The following is a 16,708-nucleotide window of genomic DNA, read 5'->3' on the forward strand; positions in this document are numbered from 1 at the left end:
AGGGTGATGGAAGAACAGGGAATTGAAGTAGTTTGGTTTAGTGTTGAACATTTTTATAACAAATATTCCCTTTACCTAAATTACTTTTTAGACATGTTTCAGGATAAAATGATTTAGAGGATCTCTCATTTTCAGGGAAAATAAATATATTCCTCCTGGACAAAGAAATAGAGAAGTCATATCCTGGGGAAGTGGGAGACAGAATTCACCGCGTATGGGCCAGCCTGGATCGGGCGCCATGCCATCAAGATCCACTTCTCACACTTCAGATTTCAACCCGAATTCTGGTTCAGACCAAAGAGTAGTTAATGGAGGCAAGTATTTTGGCCAAATTTATCAATGTCATACATATAGTTTTCATACAAACTAAAAATGAGTTTACACAATTGATAGGAATGTGCATACTATTAATGATTTTTGTGGAGTAGTTTTTCTCTTCCAAATTACTTAAAACTTGATTTTGTGAATATCAGATTAGAAACATTATATATAAGTCTTTGGCATATATAGTATTCAGTATGACAAAACATTCATCATATACTAAGATAAAGTTCTAAGTTTGCTTCTGACATTCACTTGGCCAAAAAAAAAAAAAAAAAAAAAAAATCCCACATGTAAAGAAATTGGAAACTTTGGGTAGGTTCTCAGTTTTAAAAACACTGGATAAGAAAATTATTTAGATGTAGTTTATATGGAAAATCCTAATATATATTCAATATACTTAGTGGATAATAAAGAAAGGAGTTATAATTTGTAATACAAGACATGACTAAGAGTCATGTGAAGAAATTAATGAGAAAAATACAATAAAAACAACTCTTAAGTCCTTAAGGGTAGATGTTACAGTTTAGCATCTTAAATAAAAGAAACCTGAGTCTTTAGTAGGAAGGTATTTTTTTCACTATTCTAAATCTAGATTGAAGATAGTTGATAGATTATAGATGATTTATAGAATTCTGAGGATTCAGCACACCTGTAAATGGTATGGGAATAAGGTAATTTGTAACAACAATAGTCTTACTAAGGGAGTAGAGTGGACATTCAATTTTAGGCATTTAAATTTATAAAATTAGATCAAAACTAGAGAACACTAAGTTTCCAATTTCATTTTCTTTTTATTAAGTCTTTTTTCCAGAATTCCTCTCCAGATGAACACAGTCTTGAGTATTTTCTATATTTAGTGTTGGGGATGAAAATTTCTTTGCTCATTGAGTAAAGATTTTTAGTTGTTTATAAACAGAATTTTCAAAGTAAAAAGACCTGAAGGGGGCTGGGAAATGTATAATACTCAAGTGCATGGAGCCCTCTGGAGAGGAGACCTGGAACTATTTTCTAAGGTTAAGGTAAGTGCTCTGCAATGGTAAATGTCAGTGTATTTTGACCTGTGCATATCTATCAGGATCAATTTATTTGGTGATGACTGCTTTGTAGTTGCACTATTTATTAAGCAGTCTCTTAGATAAGTATTTTAACTGCATAAATTATTTGGAAGGTTCCCCCTTTTCTAGTTTAATGAGATATGGAGACTTATTTTGAAAGAGCAAATTTGATACCTTTATTATTCCTGTGATTCTACAAAATAGAATTAATATTTTATTTCTACTTAAATATGGGACTTGATTTCTAATGAGACTTCAAACTGAACCTTAGATTCAGATATAAATTTAATGAAAATCATAGATGATTGTAAGAAACCAGCTCTGTAAATGGGATATAATAGCTGGTGTTTATTGTTTCTGAGCTAAAATTAATATAGTAAGCAATCTTATTCCTTTCTAAGAATTATTGTGTTTTATTGTGTGAAGTTATCTATTGTATGTATATTCCTTTTAACAATTGTTTAGAGAGAAACAGTAATAGAAGCAGAATTACTAGACAAAGTCTTAACTGTCTTCTTCAATAGTATGTGTAGATCCTAATTAACCCTTTGGGAACGTGTATTCATTTAAACAGACTTAATTTTAAGGAGGTTAAAGTAAAATGTGAATTTATGTCAGTTAAGTTATGCTAAAACTTATCAAAAACAAATGACTGTCCTCAAAGGGTTAAAATGTACAAGAAATCATTTTTGTCATTTTACTTTTTTTTCTGTTTACTTTTTTCCCTCATTTTTTTCTTTAGTTTTTATACTTTCCTTCATATCATTTGTTCTGTCAGGTGTTCCCTGGCCATCGCCTTGCCCATCTCCTTCCTCTCGCCCACCTTCTCGCTACCAGTCAGGTCCCAACTCTCTTCCACCTCGGGCAGCCACCCCTACACGGCCGCCCTCCAGGCCCCCCTCGCGGCCATCCAGACCCCCGTCTCACCCCTCTGCTCATGGTTCTCCAGCTCCTGTCTCTACTATGCCTAAACGCATGTCTTCAGAAGGTACAATACCACAATTTGTTCATGTTTTTGTTTGTCTTTGTTTAACTCCTATGTGAGTTTATAATTACAAAATAGTTTCCTCTTCATTATTTAATAACCTATAATTTCCGTGTTTTAACTTTAGTTTATTAAAACTATTCTATTAACCTTTTTGTTCATTAGAAATTTGATAAATGCTCTGTGAAGCTATGAACAATCCTGCATTGTAAGAAAGGGGGTTTAATCTGCCTAGTAATTACGCTTCTACACAGCTCCAGAAAGATCTGCCCAGGGCCTCTTTCTCCTGATTGATACTGGATGTAGTGGTTAATAGTGAATAGTGAACTTTCTCCACTTAGCCTTGGACTTAACTGAATAACCTGTCATTTTATAATAGCTCCTTGGCCAAAATGCCAGTGAACCTTCCTATTGGCCATAGGCAGGAATTGTGTTTTAGGGATCCTTTTTTAGCATGACATTCCTTGTAGCTTCCTTTGTCTGTGGACCCTCAGATTATAATACAGACTGTGTTTTTTTTAGAGCGCCTGAAGAATTCTAAACTTAACTGAGTAATTTTTAAAATTAGCTTTGCAGTATTATACTGTACAAGGCTATTTTTAAGTGAGAAGAGGCCTTGATATCAATGAAATTATTGATGAAACACAGGTATGAATTGGAATCTCTAGGGTTGTTTTTTTTGTTCTTGTCAAAAATAAGAAAATCCTATAATTCTTATTTAGTATTTGATGCTAAACCCACTACAGTTACATATCAGATATTTGCATATGTTGTAGAAGGGTAACATTCTAATTTAAAAATGCAGTGCATAAATTTAAAGTCCTGCTTTCTAAATGATAATGTCCTTTTGATATTCAGAATATTTATGTTAAAATTTTAATCAGACTTGTTCATTAAAATCACAAATTGATATTGCTATGTTGGGACTAATAAACTTTTCTATGTAAACTGCTTCTCTGGAGAAACTGTGGTGACTGTTTTTAAATAAATTGTTGTCACCCTAGTAGGGAGATCATTAGACCTTGACCAAAACAGCTCACATTCAACAGCCAGTTTCACAGATTTTCAAGCTGACTTGCTTTCTCAAAAGTGCTTCTAATAGTGGAGTTAACTTCTGTTGAAGTATGTGTTGGCAGTCCATTGTTTGAATAGAAGTTTATATAATGAGAAAGTGTTAGATAAAATATTCTCATTAATGAGTTGTGAATGTCATTATTACATTAAGATGTAAGGACTGTTTATGGAATAGCTTTTCATATAGAAATGTACCTTCTGCATTTTTCAGGGATGCTGTATAATCTCCAGTGGAAAGTTTATATCATTGGCATTCTTTTAAAGATCATATTCATGTTTTAATTCCTATTGGGGACACACATTAATTTGATGTTTTAAAGAGTTTGACAGCTAGATTTGATTAAGAGGTCTTGACTTTGACCCTAAGAATGTGTTTTGTGAATGTTCTCATTGTCAGACTTGTGATGAGAGCAGCTCTGCCCATTAGTTTTCACCTGATGGTTTGGTCTAATGTGCATTAGACAGCTTTAGAAAGACAAATCCCTAATGGGGTGGCAGAACCAGTGATGTAGAATTTAACAATTCACATAGTGAAATTTCTTCCCCAAGTGTCACCTATTCTGGACGTTCAAGTCATGCTTTGTAGAATTTTCAGCTCATAGCCTGCTAACTGCTTATAGGTAAGGACTTTTTAAAGCCATTAGTTACAAAATTGATGATCTTGGCAGAAGAGTTAAGATAAACTAACATTTTTGAGAAATATAAGAAGGGTATATACATGTATTTCAGAGTACAGGGGGATCTGGGGATGGCTAGTCTTAAAAAAAAAATTTTTTTGGTGGGGGGAGGGGACTGGACACAGCTCAATAGTAGAGTGCTTGTTGACATGTATGAGGCCCTGGGTTTGATCTATACAGACCACCAAAATAAATAAATAAATAAATAAAATTTAAAATACTTTTTTTCTAATTTTGGAAGTAGTATATGTAAAAATTATTTCATCGTGTAACTTACCTTCAGTTAACATTTTATTATAGTTCTTTATTTTTATATGCCTACAACTAATGGACTTAGAGTAAATAGATTGATAAAATTATCTTATTAGTTATGACATCTTATTGTTTGATTTCTTACCACCAACTTCATCTCTCCCTTAAAAAATAAAGGGAAATGGCGTTTATTTATAAACTCTGGCATTTTACAGAATACTTCTTTAGTAGTATGACCAATAATAATTATGGTGTGGGTCTTCCCCCACCCACAACCTTTTATTTTTTAATCAAGGAAGAACTATTGAGTGAGTGAGGAGAGAGAGAGAGAGAATGTGTGTGTTTAGCAAAAATGTAGTACTGATGGACATTGCATATGATATTTATGTCATGTTCACTGTTCCTTTCTTAGGGCCTCCAAGGATGTCCCCAAAGGCCCAGCGACACCCTCGAAATCATAGAGTTTCTGCTGGGAGGGGCTCTATATCTAGTGGCCTAGAATTTGTATCCCACAATCCACCAAGTGAAGCAGCTACTCCTCCAGTGGCAAGGACTAGTCCTGCAGGGGGAACATGGTCATCAGTGGTCAGTGGTGGTAGGTATCACTTGGCTTAGGACATTGACAGTGTTCTTTTTGTAATTATGTAAGGTATAAAAAGGGTGGAGGTAAAGCTCTGTTTGAGGAAGTGTGTGTGTGTATATACATATAAAGTATATATAGTACAGATAGTGAACTAGCCAGGATTTGGGAAAACTACATTTTGTTTTTCTGGGATCATTATCATAAAGTTAGAATAAATCATGCAAGCATCCAAATTTCAGTTTTCTCAATGAGTAAAATCATTCTTGTCTAGTATGCTTTATGGGTTTGTGATATAATTCCTATGAGGTTCATAAATATGAACATAGTTGGTAGCTAGCAAGTGCCACTCTAATATAAGACAAATACAGTTCATAGCACTGTTTTGAAGGGACTGTATTTCTCATCTTTTTGCCATATTTGTTTGTTGATTTGTTCTACACACATTTATTAGAGCTTACATAGAGTGTGTTTCTATAGCATCTGTCCATGGCACTAATTCCCAACTTTATTTCCTTTATTAGGAATGTCAAACACAAATGAAAGACCAAACTTTTATCTGTGACTAGCCTGAGGAATATGTTGATAGCAGCGATATAAGTGTAAAAAAATTAAACTTTTGACAGAAGTTAAAAAGTAGGCTACCTTGTTGATCAATCCTTAATGTTTTGCCCCCATAACGACTATAGAGTTAGAGCATTTAATGATGGCTTTTGGGAGTCGGGGAGGGGTGGTGCTGGGGATTGAACCCAGGGCCATGTGCATTCGAAGCAAGCACTTTACCAACTAAGCTAAATCCCCAGCCCCGACTTTTCTTTTTTGATCTTTATCCTTACAATAAATAGTCTTGAAACTTAAAAACAAAACAACCAGCACTATTAAATATCTATGTTCAGTTGATAATGCTCTCTGATCAGTTTCATACAATGTGCACTCATACTGTTGTACTATGAATACAGTTGTACTATGAATTCCTTCAATTAATTTAAGATAATAAGAAAACATTTTTAAAATCATCTTCAGCTTAATATTAATACTTTGGCATTACTCAGATGGTTTGGAAATGAATTTTGAGAGTGACTATCATTTAGAGGCAAGAGAATAAAAACAGTTGTTAGATATACACCCAGACTGGGGCTGGAGTTGGGGCTGTAGCTCAGTGGTACAGCGCTTGCCTAGCATGCATAAGGCACTGGGTTCAATCCTCAGCTTCACATACAAATAAACAAATAAAATAAAGGCATTCTGTTCATCTACAACTACAAAAAAAAAAAAAAAAAAAAGAAACGATATATACCCAGACTAACATTATAAGTTTGTTTATTTATAAAAATTAGAAAAAATGACAATTGTTGAATGTTTCCTTTCATAATCCTTGTTTCTTCAATAAAAGAAAAATGAAAGTGAGGTAAATTGAAGCATGTTTTTCAAAACCTAGGAAATCATAATGTCAACCCCACATTTGTGCTGTTTTCTTGTGTTATCTAACCCTTTTGGCTAAATTGGGTCCTGATTTCCTTAGTTATTGCCCAGTGGATTTTGATATTTCAAGAAAGAGCACACGGGATGAGCTACAATGCTGGGTGGTGTTTCAGTGTATCAAAGAGGCAGGAATAGTCCTCTTGGGGTATCCCACTTTTTTTTTTTTTTTTAAAGAGTGAGAGAGAGGGAGAGAGAATTTTTTTTAATATTTATTTTTTGGTACTTGGCGGACACAACATCTTTGTTTGTACGTGGTGCTGAGGATCGAACCCGGGCCGCACGCATTCCAGGCGAGTGCGCTACCACTTGAGCCACATCCCCAGCCCCAATCCCACATTTTTAAAAGTACAAAATATTGCCATTCATCTTTCTTAGAAAAAAAGAAAAAAAAAACCCAGCAAGTTGTATTTATCTTGCCATAGGAATCTAATATCCAACTTGTCTCAAAAAAGTTAATATGTTTAGTCAGGAAGGAAACCACAGTTGTACTTAGGTATTAGTAATGGTTTTCTTTCTTCAGACATTTGTGTTTTCAGTAGCCACCACTATTCCTAAGACTGGAAAAGAAAACAGGTTGGTTGGGAAAGAGTGGGGACTGAGGATGACTGTTCTACCTAGATCTCAAAACAAGCCTATTTGAGGAAATGACAGATGAGCTGAGAACGTAATGAATAACTTTTTCCTTGTTTCTAGTTCCAAGATTATCTCCCAAAACTCACAGACCCAGGTCTCCCAGACAGAACAGTATTGGAAATACTCCCAGTGGGCCAGTGCTTGCTTCTCCCCAAGCTGGTATCATTCCAGCTGAAGCTGTTGCCATGCCCATTCCAGCTGCATCTCCTACACCTGCCAGTCCTGCATCCAACAGAGCTGTGACCCCATCGATGGAAGGTATGTGGGGTGGGGTGGGGGGCTTCCAAGGTTAACAGAAAAATTCTGTGTTGTCATAGTTATGTGTTTTTAATACACATTTAAAATTTTAAGTAAAGGTAAGTTTGTTGTTTACATATTACCACTAGTTTCCTGTATGTTATTCTTTAATATCTAGTGTTCTGAAGGCTAACATTCCTTGGGTGCTGAATACTATATAAATATAATTAGTGTTGTTTCACATGATGTCTGCAAGGAACTAAAACCTCTGTTCAGGTGAAAGTATTTTTTCCAAAAACATTTCTAATTTCTGAATTCTTTTTGAAAAATTGTTTTCTAGCTAAAGATCCCAGGCTTCAAGATCAGAGGCAGAATTCTCCAGCAGGGAATAAAGAAAATGTTAAGCCCAATGAAACATCACCTAGCTTTTCAAAAGCTGAAAACAAAGGTTAGAGTTTTAAGTTTTTAAACATAATTGTGGAAATAGGGAAGACCATGTCTAATTCATGCCTAGTAGAGTACTTTTGTATACTTCTTGGTATTGCATACACATGAATGCTTAGTTTGGTAAATGCCAGAGTTAATATTTGAAATTGTTTTTCTTTTGATGACAGATCTTATTCTCATTTCTGACATCACATATGAAAAGAACTTGAAGTTAGAGTCGAAAAATAAACGTGTATTTTAATAGTTCTTGATTTTACAGGTATATCACCAGTTGTTTCTGAACATAGAAAACAAATCGATGATTTAAAGAAGTTTAAGAATGATTTTAGGGTAAGTGTCATTGACTAATGAATTATAATTTGAAAAAATAAATAATAAACATTGCCACTTTTATATCATCAGTTTACAAAAAAATGCATTGTGTAACCACTCAGAAACATTAAACCATGTATATAGGTAAGCAGGCTGGGACTCGGCCATAGAGCATTTGTCTAAAATGCGTGAGGCAATAGGTTTGATCCTCCGCACTACATAAAAAGAAAATAATGGTTATTATGTCCACCTACAACTAAAAAACAAATATTGACAACAAAAACAAAAAAAGGTAAGCAGTCTTAAAGTTATCTTACTTATCCTTAAGTGGAATAATCTAAAATATGAGATTGGATAATAACAATATAGGCATCAGTGTTTTGAATCCATGAAAACATAGCTTATTATTTGATGTTCATTTGATTACCATGGTTAGCGGGATTAGATTTTAGCAGAGCAAAGGTCAAATTCTTAATGATCTGCTGTGGACAGTAGATACTGGTGTTCCATGTTAGTTGAAGATTTCTACTTTGTGAACAAATGTATTAATTATGGCGTATGTCTTTTTCTGTTTGTTTACGGTTGTGGAGGTCAGATCTAGTTTCTTATCCGTGCTAGGCAGATGCTGTACCACTGAGCTGCATTCCCATCCTGATATCTTTCTATAATACCATTTCTCTATATTGAGACAGGATTTCCTGAACATACCCTGAACTCTTTGATGACTTAATAATAATATAGTGTAGATATCAAGGTAGATTTTTGAGACCAACTCAAGACATCTTGAAACTTTGCTTCCTAGAGGGGGGAAAAATGTAATTGTTAGTCTTTAAAAAAAAAATTATAGAATTAAAACACGAATGAGTCAGAGGCATGATGACAGCCTTTTCCCAGCGTAAATTCTAACTTTCTAAATTTTTCTGATGTTTTGTTTAAGTTTTATTCGTATTGGCAACATCTAAAGTATTACATATTATTTCATACTTCAGCATATCTTTTCAACTATTATAACAAGCTATTAATAGTTGTTAATTTAAATTTTGTTAAGCAATGGTTAACACCTATAATACAAATAATAACAAATGGGTGACTATGTGCCAATACTATATTGTCTTGATTATAGTTCATATATTTTGAAAGGTAGTACTTATTCATTAAATAGACACATTTTGGCCATCAGATTATAGATATATATGTATGTATATATTTTTGATATTACAGAATATATAAGATATTACAGAAAGTCCAAAACTTTCTATAAACCTTCATTAATGCTTGACTTTTAAATTACTGGTAGGAGTACCATTAAAAGTCTTTCTCTTTTGCACTTTGTCTTACTGGGTTTTGGAGTCTGAATAATCATAGGTGTTATTAAATCTTTTAATAACAACTCCCGACCCATAAGTGAATGCTAGAAAGCAATGAAATAGATTTAAAAGAGATTTGAGGGTGAACTTTATAATTGTTAGAGTAAAATGTTATTAGATTATGCTTATTATTTCCTTTGTACTACACATTGTTTTAAGTTCACATATAAGACCTTTATTGTCCTAACATCCCTTTGAAGCAAGTTCTTTTTTTTTTTTTTTTTTTCCGTACCGGGGAATTGAACCCAGGGGCACTTAACCACTGAGCCACATCCCCAACCTTTTATATATATATATATATATATATGAATGAATATAATACCCTTATTTTATTTATTTATCTTTATGTGGTGCTGAAGATTGAACCCAGTGCCCCATTTGTGTTAGGCAAGAGCTCTACCACTGAGCCATCACCCCAGCCCTGCAGCCCTCTTATTTCTTATTTTGAGACAGGGTCTCATTTGATTGTCGAGGCTGGCTTTGAACTTATTCTTTTATTATCTGCAGTATGAATATTAGGAAATTGAGGCAAAGAAATTAATTTGCCCAGAGTCACGTGTCTAGTATATGACGCCAACTGGCCATCTGATGTTTAAGCTTCTAGTAAAGCTTAAATAGCTACTAATGCATAGTATATGCTACACTGTTCAATGAATGAATCATCAGAGCTGTGCTCGTGACAAGCACGTGGCCTTAAACTGAATTTGTTTTAGTCTTTCATTGAAACAGAAATTAGAATACTCTGATTGCTTGTTTTTAATCTCCCTCCCTCTCTTTATCCTGGAGAACTCTCTGCAGGATCTAGAATAGCTGTGTATAGGATGCTCACTATTTGTGTAAGAATATTAGTGTATTGAGGCTGGGGTTGTGGCTCAGAGGAAGAGTACTAGCCTAGCATGCATGAGGCACTGGGTTTGATCCTCAGCACCACATAAAAATAAAACAAAGATATTGTGTCCACCTACAACTAAAAAAAAATGTTAAAAAAAATGTTACTGTATTGATCTGTACAGGATTAGTAGCGTGTGTATTTGAGGTAAATAGACCTGGGTTTGAATCTTGACCCCCATATGCCATATGTATAACATTGGGGCATATTATCTACTTTTCCAAGCTAAAATGGGGTAATTGTAAAACCTGTTCTTATAATATCTAAATGAGATACTGCCAGTGAAGTGTTTAGCATAGAGCCTGGCACATAGTATTCATTTTATGCATGTTAATTCTTATTACCAAAATATAGGTGATATGCTAGCAACATTTTCTTCATCTCTCAGTCCCATACCTGAGGGTAGAATGTTTTTGAGTATTCTGATGGTTGTGTTGTATAGACATTTCTTTTATTGTTGCCTTATAACAACATTATTCTGAAAATTGGGGGGGAATTTTATTCAAAACAGTTCACGCCTACTTCATTTGTACTTTGGGGCAGAAAATAGGTTACTAGAATTACTTAAAATATTTAAGTATAATTATTTTCTTTATTTAGTTACAGCCAAGTTCTACTTCGGAATCTATGGATCAACTACTAAACAAAAATAGAGATGGAGAAAAATCAAGAGATGTGATCAAAGACAAAATTGAACCAAGTGCTAAGGATTCTTTCATTGAAAATAGCAGCAGCAACTGCACCAGTGGCAGCAGCAAGCCGAACAGTCCCAGCATCTCCCCTTCAATACTTAGTAACACTGAGCACAAGAGGGGACCTGAGGTTACATCCCAAGGGGTGCAGACTTCTAGCCCAGCATGTAAACAAGAGAAGGATGATAAAGAGGAGAAGAAAGATGCAGCTGAGTGAGTAAACCAGGAATTTGGTACTTCTTGTTAGTCAAATTACTTTATGCACTAGCCTCAGACTCTAACCACCACTAATTTTGTGTTTTGGGTTCCACACAACCACATTATAAATGAACTTTTGATATACAACTCATTAATTTGGGGGACCGATTATTCTTAAGTTAAAAATTTCTGTTAAAGCCACGATTGTTCCCAACATATGTCATGTAAAAGTTACTGAATACTATAGAATTGGTATATTAAACATTATTTTCAAGGATATTTTATTATAAGGGTTACTATCTTTTCAGCTCCAGTATTTTAATTGTCTTTGAGAAAATCACTCATAAATTACTTTTAAAAACATAATCTGCCTTTGTAACCAGCCACAACAGTATGTGTCTGTAATCCCACTGAGTCAGGAGGCTAAGACAAAAGGATATAAGTTTACGGCCAGTCTCAGCAACTCAGTGAAACCTGGTTTCAAAGTAAAAAATAAAAAGGGTTGAGCATGTAGCTCAGTGTCAAAGCATCCTGGGGTTCAATCCCCAATAAAAAATAATAGCAGTAGTAATAATGATAATAACCCTTATGGTCAGTTTGAATAAAGGGATATGTAATGTGTGTGTGTATTTTAACAAAGAAGATTAATAGTCTCCTAGTGAGAATTGTTTAAATCTGATTTATGTTGAGCAGTTTTTTTAAAAAAAATATTGTCAGGTGTGGAAGATTTAGAGAAACATAAATTCCTTGCAGATTTCATTGGCCTGTATATTTTTTTGGTTTAGGCAAGTTAGGAAATCAACATTGAATCCCAATGCAAAGGAGTTCAACCCTCGTTCCTTTTCTCAGGTAAGTTTATTAATTTCTTTGAGGTTAACCTAGTCTCAGAAAATAATTAACTTATTATGATTTATTACAATTACTATGATTAGTGGTAGTCTTTCTCCTTATAGCATGCAAAAACAACTTTTTTTCTTCTAATGGTTACTAATATGAATATTTTTTTAGTATTAAAATAGTATTCTCCTTATAGTTCCTTATAGCATGCAAAAACAACTTTTTTTCTTCTAATGGTTACTAATATGAATATTTTTTTAGTATTAATAAAAGGAAATTTAAAAAAAATTGAAGATCACTTTCTCTGGATTCTTACAAAATTAGTACTGCTATGTATTATGATATTCACAAAAATTTACTTTAGCTTTCTACAAAAGCACTTTTTTTCTTTTGTTTCAAACATTTGTTTTCTGTGATTTTTTTTTTTTCTTCTTCCTGCTTTTGCTTTTGTAGTGCTGGCGATAGAACCCAGGGCCTTCCACACAGTAGGCAAGTTTTTTGCCGCTGAGTTACATCTCCATCCCCAATTTTGTTTGTTTTGCAGTGCTGGGAGTCAAACGGAGGGCTTTCGGTATGCTAGAATGGTTTTTATTTTTGTTTGTTTTTCATCCTCATAAAAATAATAGTTAAGAGTGGATGAAAATTATAGTAATTAGGACAAGCATTCTCAAATTGTGATAATAGTTGAGTTTTCAACTTGAAATAGTTAAATTTTATTTTTGCTTCTGTAGCCAAAGCCTTCTACAACCCCAACTTCTCCTCGACCTCAAGCACAACCTAGCCCATCTATGGTGGGTCACCAACAGCCAACTCCAGTTTATACTCAGCCTGTTTGTTTTGCACCAAATATGATGTATCCAGTCCCAGTGAGCCCAGGTGTGCAAGTAAGTCATAGCATTTGATGTTCACGTGGCTATGCTACTTGTTTGTATTGTATTTAACACAAGCAGTCTTTAGATTTGTAGTGACCTGAGGCATGGCGGCATACAGAAGTACTTGAAAGGGGGAGGAAGCATGAGTTGTTTGGTGTGTTGTTAGTATAAGGACCTGAATCAAGAGACTGTTTTCTGGTGAGAAAAATGGTTTAGATTTTCTGGTGAGAAAAATGGCTTAGATTAGTTTGGAATTTATCCTATTAGCTTGTGGATATGATTTCATTTTTAAATGATTTATAAGAGAATCAGTAAACTTTATCTCTAGCAAGATAAAACCAAGAGTGGTAGAATATATTCTTATCATAGGAGCCTAATGATTTTTTTTTTTTTTTTAATTCCTCAAGCCTTTATATCCAATACCTATGACGCCCATGCCAGTGAATCAAGCCAAGACATATAGAGCAGGTAAAGGTGAGAATAATTGTGTCTGTGTTTGCTTGTAGTCTGCATGCTGCATGAATTAAGTGATTCAGTTTATAATGAATATTCAAAGTTCAGCTTAGACTTTTGATTAGGCTGTGCATTGACTTTTGATGACCAGTGTTAAAGTATTCAGATGAATTATTATGAAAAAGGAGATGGTAAGTGCAACCTGAAACCTCAATGTAAATTTGAAAAAGGTTTGCTAGAATTAGTTAGACTGCTGACCATATTTTAAATTGACCTACATTTAACTCCCCCAAAGTCTAGAATTTTTTTTGAAGCAGAGTGCACCTCACATCAAATATCAGAATCCTATTAGAGGTATGTTTCCTCATCTTTAAAATGAGTGATATAATCTGGTTGTATACACTAGTATTTTAGACTTGTATTATTTGTTGTAGAATTATCACAATTCTTAGCTGCCTTAAACTACAAACATCATTTCACCCAGTTTCTGAAGATTAGGATTCCACTAGCAGGTTAGCTGGATGGTTCTGCCTTGGGGTCTCTTGGAAGTTACAGAAACGATGGTTAGGTTAAGTAGGTCTGCCATTGTCTAAAGTGACCCTCAACTGGAGCTAAAGGATCTGCATCCATATTCATAGTTGTTAGCCTTAGGTTTCTTGTTACATGTACTTTTCTGTAGCATTGGACATGTCAGCTGATTTCTCCTACAGTGAGTGTTCAGGGAAAAACAGTCCTGAACTGCAACTGAAACAGTTTCTTGACAGTGACAATAACATCAGCTCTGCTATCTGCTGTTGGTCACATACAGCAATCTTGATGCAGTATATGTAGCAGGAGGAAAGAGGGGGCGGGTGCTGAATACCAAGTCTCAGATCACTGGGAACTGTCTTATAAGGGCCATCTTATTTATATTTTCTTACAATGTATATAAAGTACTTGGAATCTTTTTAGTTAGACTACAGAATAAAATCTAAAATTTTTCTGGAGTATATATTTTCCTTTATATCTGTTTTACTAAAAAATATTTTTAGACTAAAGATTTGTTATCCCTGTTACTTCCAACTACTGTCTTCTAAAGTTGCTAAGTGATCATATCAACAGCTTGATGGGTAAATAATTAAATCCAGTTGAATTTGGTTTTTACTATCTTTGTTTTGGTAGTACTGGGGACATAGGTACCACTGATGTTTATCCCCATCCCTTTATATATTTTTTTTTTTTTGGATAGAATCTGGCTAAACTTGGGAGGTTGGCCTCCAACTTGTAATCTTTCTGCCCCAGTTTCTGGAATAGCTGAGGATACAGTGTGTAACCACACACCTGGCTGAGTCTGTTTATTTTACTGAAATATAAATTTGGATGGATCCAAGTCCTTTGTCATATACATTTTTCATTGTATATTCTCACAGTCCAATTTAATGTTTCTTTAAGTAATTTCTTCCTATGAGTTTTTTTTTTTTTTTTAAAGTCATTGAAGTGAGGCTGGGGTTGTGGCTTAGTGGTAGAGTGCTCGCCTAGCATGCATGAGGCACTGAGTTTGATCCTCAGCACCACGTAAAAATGAAATAAAAGATATTGTGTGTCCACCTACAACTAAAAAATATATGTATATTAAAAAATTTAAAAAGTCATTGAAGTATATTATTATATTAAGCTTGTTCTAAGTGGCTTTCTTTAAAACAAACAAACAAAAAAGAACTTTTAAACCAGTTTGATTCTGTAATTTTTTTTTTTTTGGTAGTGTGGGGGATTGACCCTAGAGGAGCTCTGCCACTGAGCTACATCCTCAGCCCTGATTACTTTTTATTTTGAGACAGGGTCTCAAGTTGGCTAGGCTGTCCTGGAACTTCCATCCTCTTGCTTCAACCTCTGAAGTAGCTCATGCACCACTGTACCTGGCTTTGTGTTTACATAAATTTTGACAAATGTATTTATTTATATAATTGTGTCATCAATCAAAATGTTCAAACATTGTTCCTCATGCCCCTTTTCCGTCAAATCATACTTACTTCCCTTGAGCTCTGGATAACTACTGATCTGCTTGCTTTTACTGTAGATTAGGTTTGTCCCTTCTAGATTGTTTTTAAAAAATGAAGCTATGTCGTGTATAGTTTTGGAGAGTCTGGCTTAAATAGCATAGCAATTTGAGATTATTTCATGTAATCACTTAATGTCTGTCTGTTCCTTTTTATTCTTGAATAGCATTGCATTTTATGATTATGCCACAATTTACCCATTAGCAATTAGTAGGCATTTGTGTGATTGTCAGCTTTTGCTATTTTGAAGAAAACTGTTATGCACATTTGTGTGCATTTTTGTGTCCACTTCTCTTGGTCAAATACCTAGAATTGAAATGGTCAAAGTATGGTTAAATACATGTTTCAATTAACTAGCAATTAACAAAACAAAACAAAAATTTTTTTCCAAAGTAGTTGTATCTTGTTACATTTCAGTGATCAAATTTGTTTTGCTCTACATCTTTGCCAGTACTCAGTATTGTCCATCTCTAATTTTAACCAGCCTATTGGGTGTGTTACAGATTCTCATTGTGATTTTTAACATGCATTTCCCTGATTATGACTGATGATGAGCTTCTTTTCATGAGAGTTTTGGATATTTGTCAGCTTTTTAAAAAATTAATTGTTAAAATCTTTTATCCTTATAAAATTTTGAGTTTTCTTACGAATTTTAAGTAACTTTTTATTTTTACATTTTTTATTGATATAGTTGTACACAATTATGGGATTTGTTACATATTTGTACACGCACACAATATAACAGTTTGATTTGGTCAATATCACTCCCCAGAACTTCTCCCTTTCCTCTTGCCCCTATTAACATTACTTTTATATTCTAATTACAGGTCCTTATTTAATATAGGTATTGTGAATATTTTCTCCCAGTCTGTGGTTTGCACTTGACTAGGTTTTTTTTTTTTTTTTTGAAGAACCAGTCTTACTAATTTTGCTGAGGTCCCTTTATCAAGTTTTTTTCCTAAAGTTTCTGCTTTTTGTGCAAGTGCTCCACCAACTGAGCTCTATACCCAGCCCCATATGGTTGATTTTGAAATTAATTTTTGTGTAGGAGATGAAATAAAGGTGGAATTGTTGTTGTTGTTTTTCTTCTTCTTTATTTTTTTAGTTGTAGATGGACAAATTCCTTTATTTTTATAATTTTTTTTTTTTTTTTTAAATATGGTGCTGGAGATCCAACCCAGTGCCTCATGCATGTTAGGCAAACGCTCTACCACTGAGCCACAACCTTAGCCCGAGTTCTCCTTTTCGCCTGTATTTAGATCCAGCCTGTTTTTCTTGTCTGATCTCTTTGGCATCTTTCAGTTGA

At 34.1% G+C, this 16,708-nt stretch overlaps 1 protein-coding gene across 9 annotated transcripts in view; it reads left to right on the forward strand.

Annotated features, from left to right (window-relative positions):
* The window catches only part of Atxn2 (ataxin 2), a 119,426-nt gene that overhangs the window by 69,545 nt on the left and 33,173 nt on the right, over window positions 1-16,708 (forward strand). For 7 of the 9 annotated variants that reach the window (XR_013091129.2, XR_013091130.2, XR_013091127.2 and 4 more), the window contains 10 exons: window positions 136-314; window positions 2,158-2,367; window positions 4,780-4,962; window positions 7,123-7,320; window positions 7,640-7,747; window positions 8,006-8,076; window positions 10,915-11,219; window positions 11,990-12,053; window positions 12,773-12,925; window positions 13,321-13,387. Coding sequence is in view for 6 of the 9 variants with exons in the window: in XM_076852560.2 (XP_076708675.1) it covers window positions 136-314; window positions 2,158-2,367; window positions 4,780-4,962; window positions 7,123-7,320; window positions 7,640-7,747; window positions 8,006-8,076; window positions 10,915-11,219; window positions 11,990-12,053; window positions 12,773-12,925; window positions 13,321-13,387 (1,538 nt within the window). In the remaining 3 variants the exon portion in view is untranslated. The remainder of the gene's footprint in view (window positions 1-135; window positions 315-2,157; window positions 2,368-4,779; window positions 4,963-7,122; window positions 7,321-7,639; window positions 7,748-8,005; window positions 8,077-10,914; window positions 11,220-11,989; window positions 12,054-12,772; window positions 12,926-13,320; window positions 13,388-16,708) is intronic. The other 2 variants (XM_076852634.2, XM_076852764.2) reach the window with 1 other exon arrangement.

This window comes from Callospermophilus lateralis, chromosome 1 (genome assembly GCF_048772815.1).
Source record: "Callospermophilus lateralis isolate mCalLat2 chromosome 1, mCalLat2.hap1, whole genome shotgun sequence".
Taxonomy (NCBI): domain Eukaryota; kingdom Metazoa; phylum Chordata; class Mammalia; order Rodentia; family Sciuridae; genus Callospermophilus; species Callospermophilus lateralis.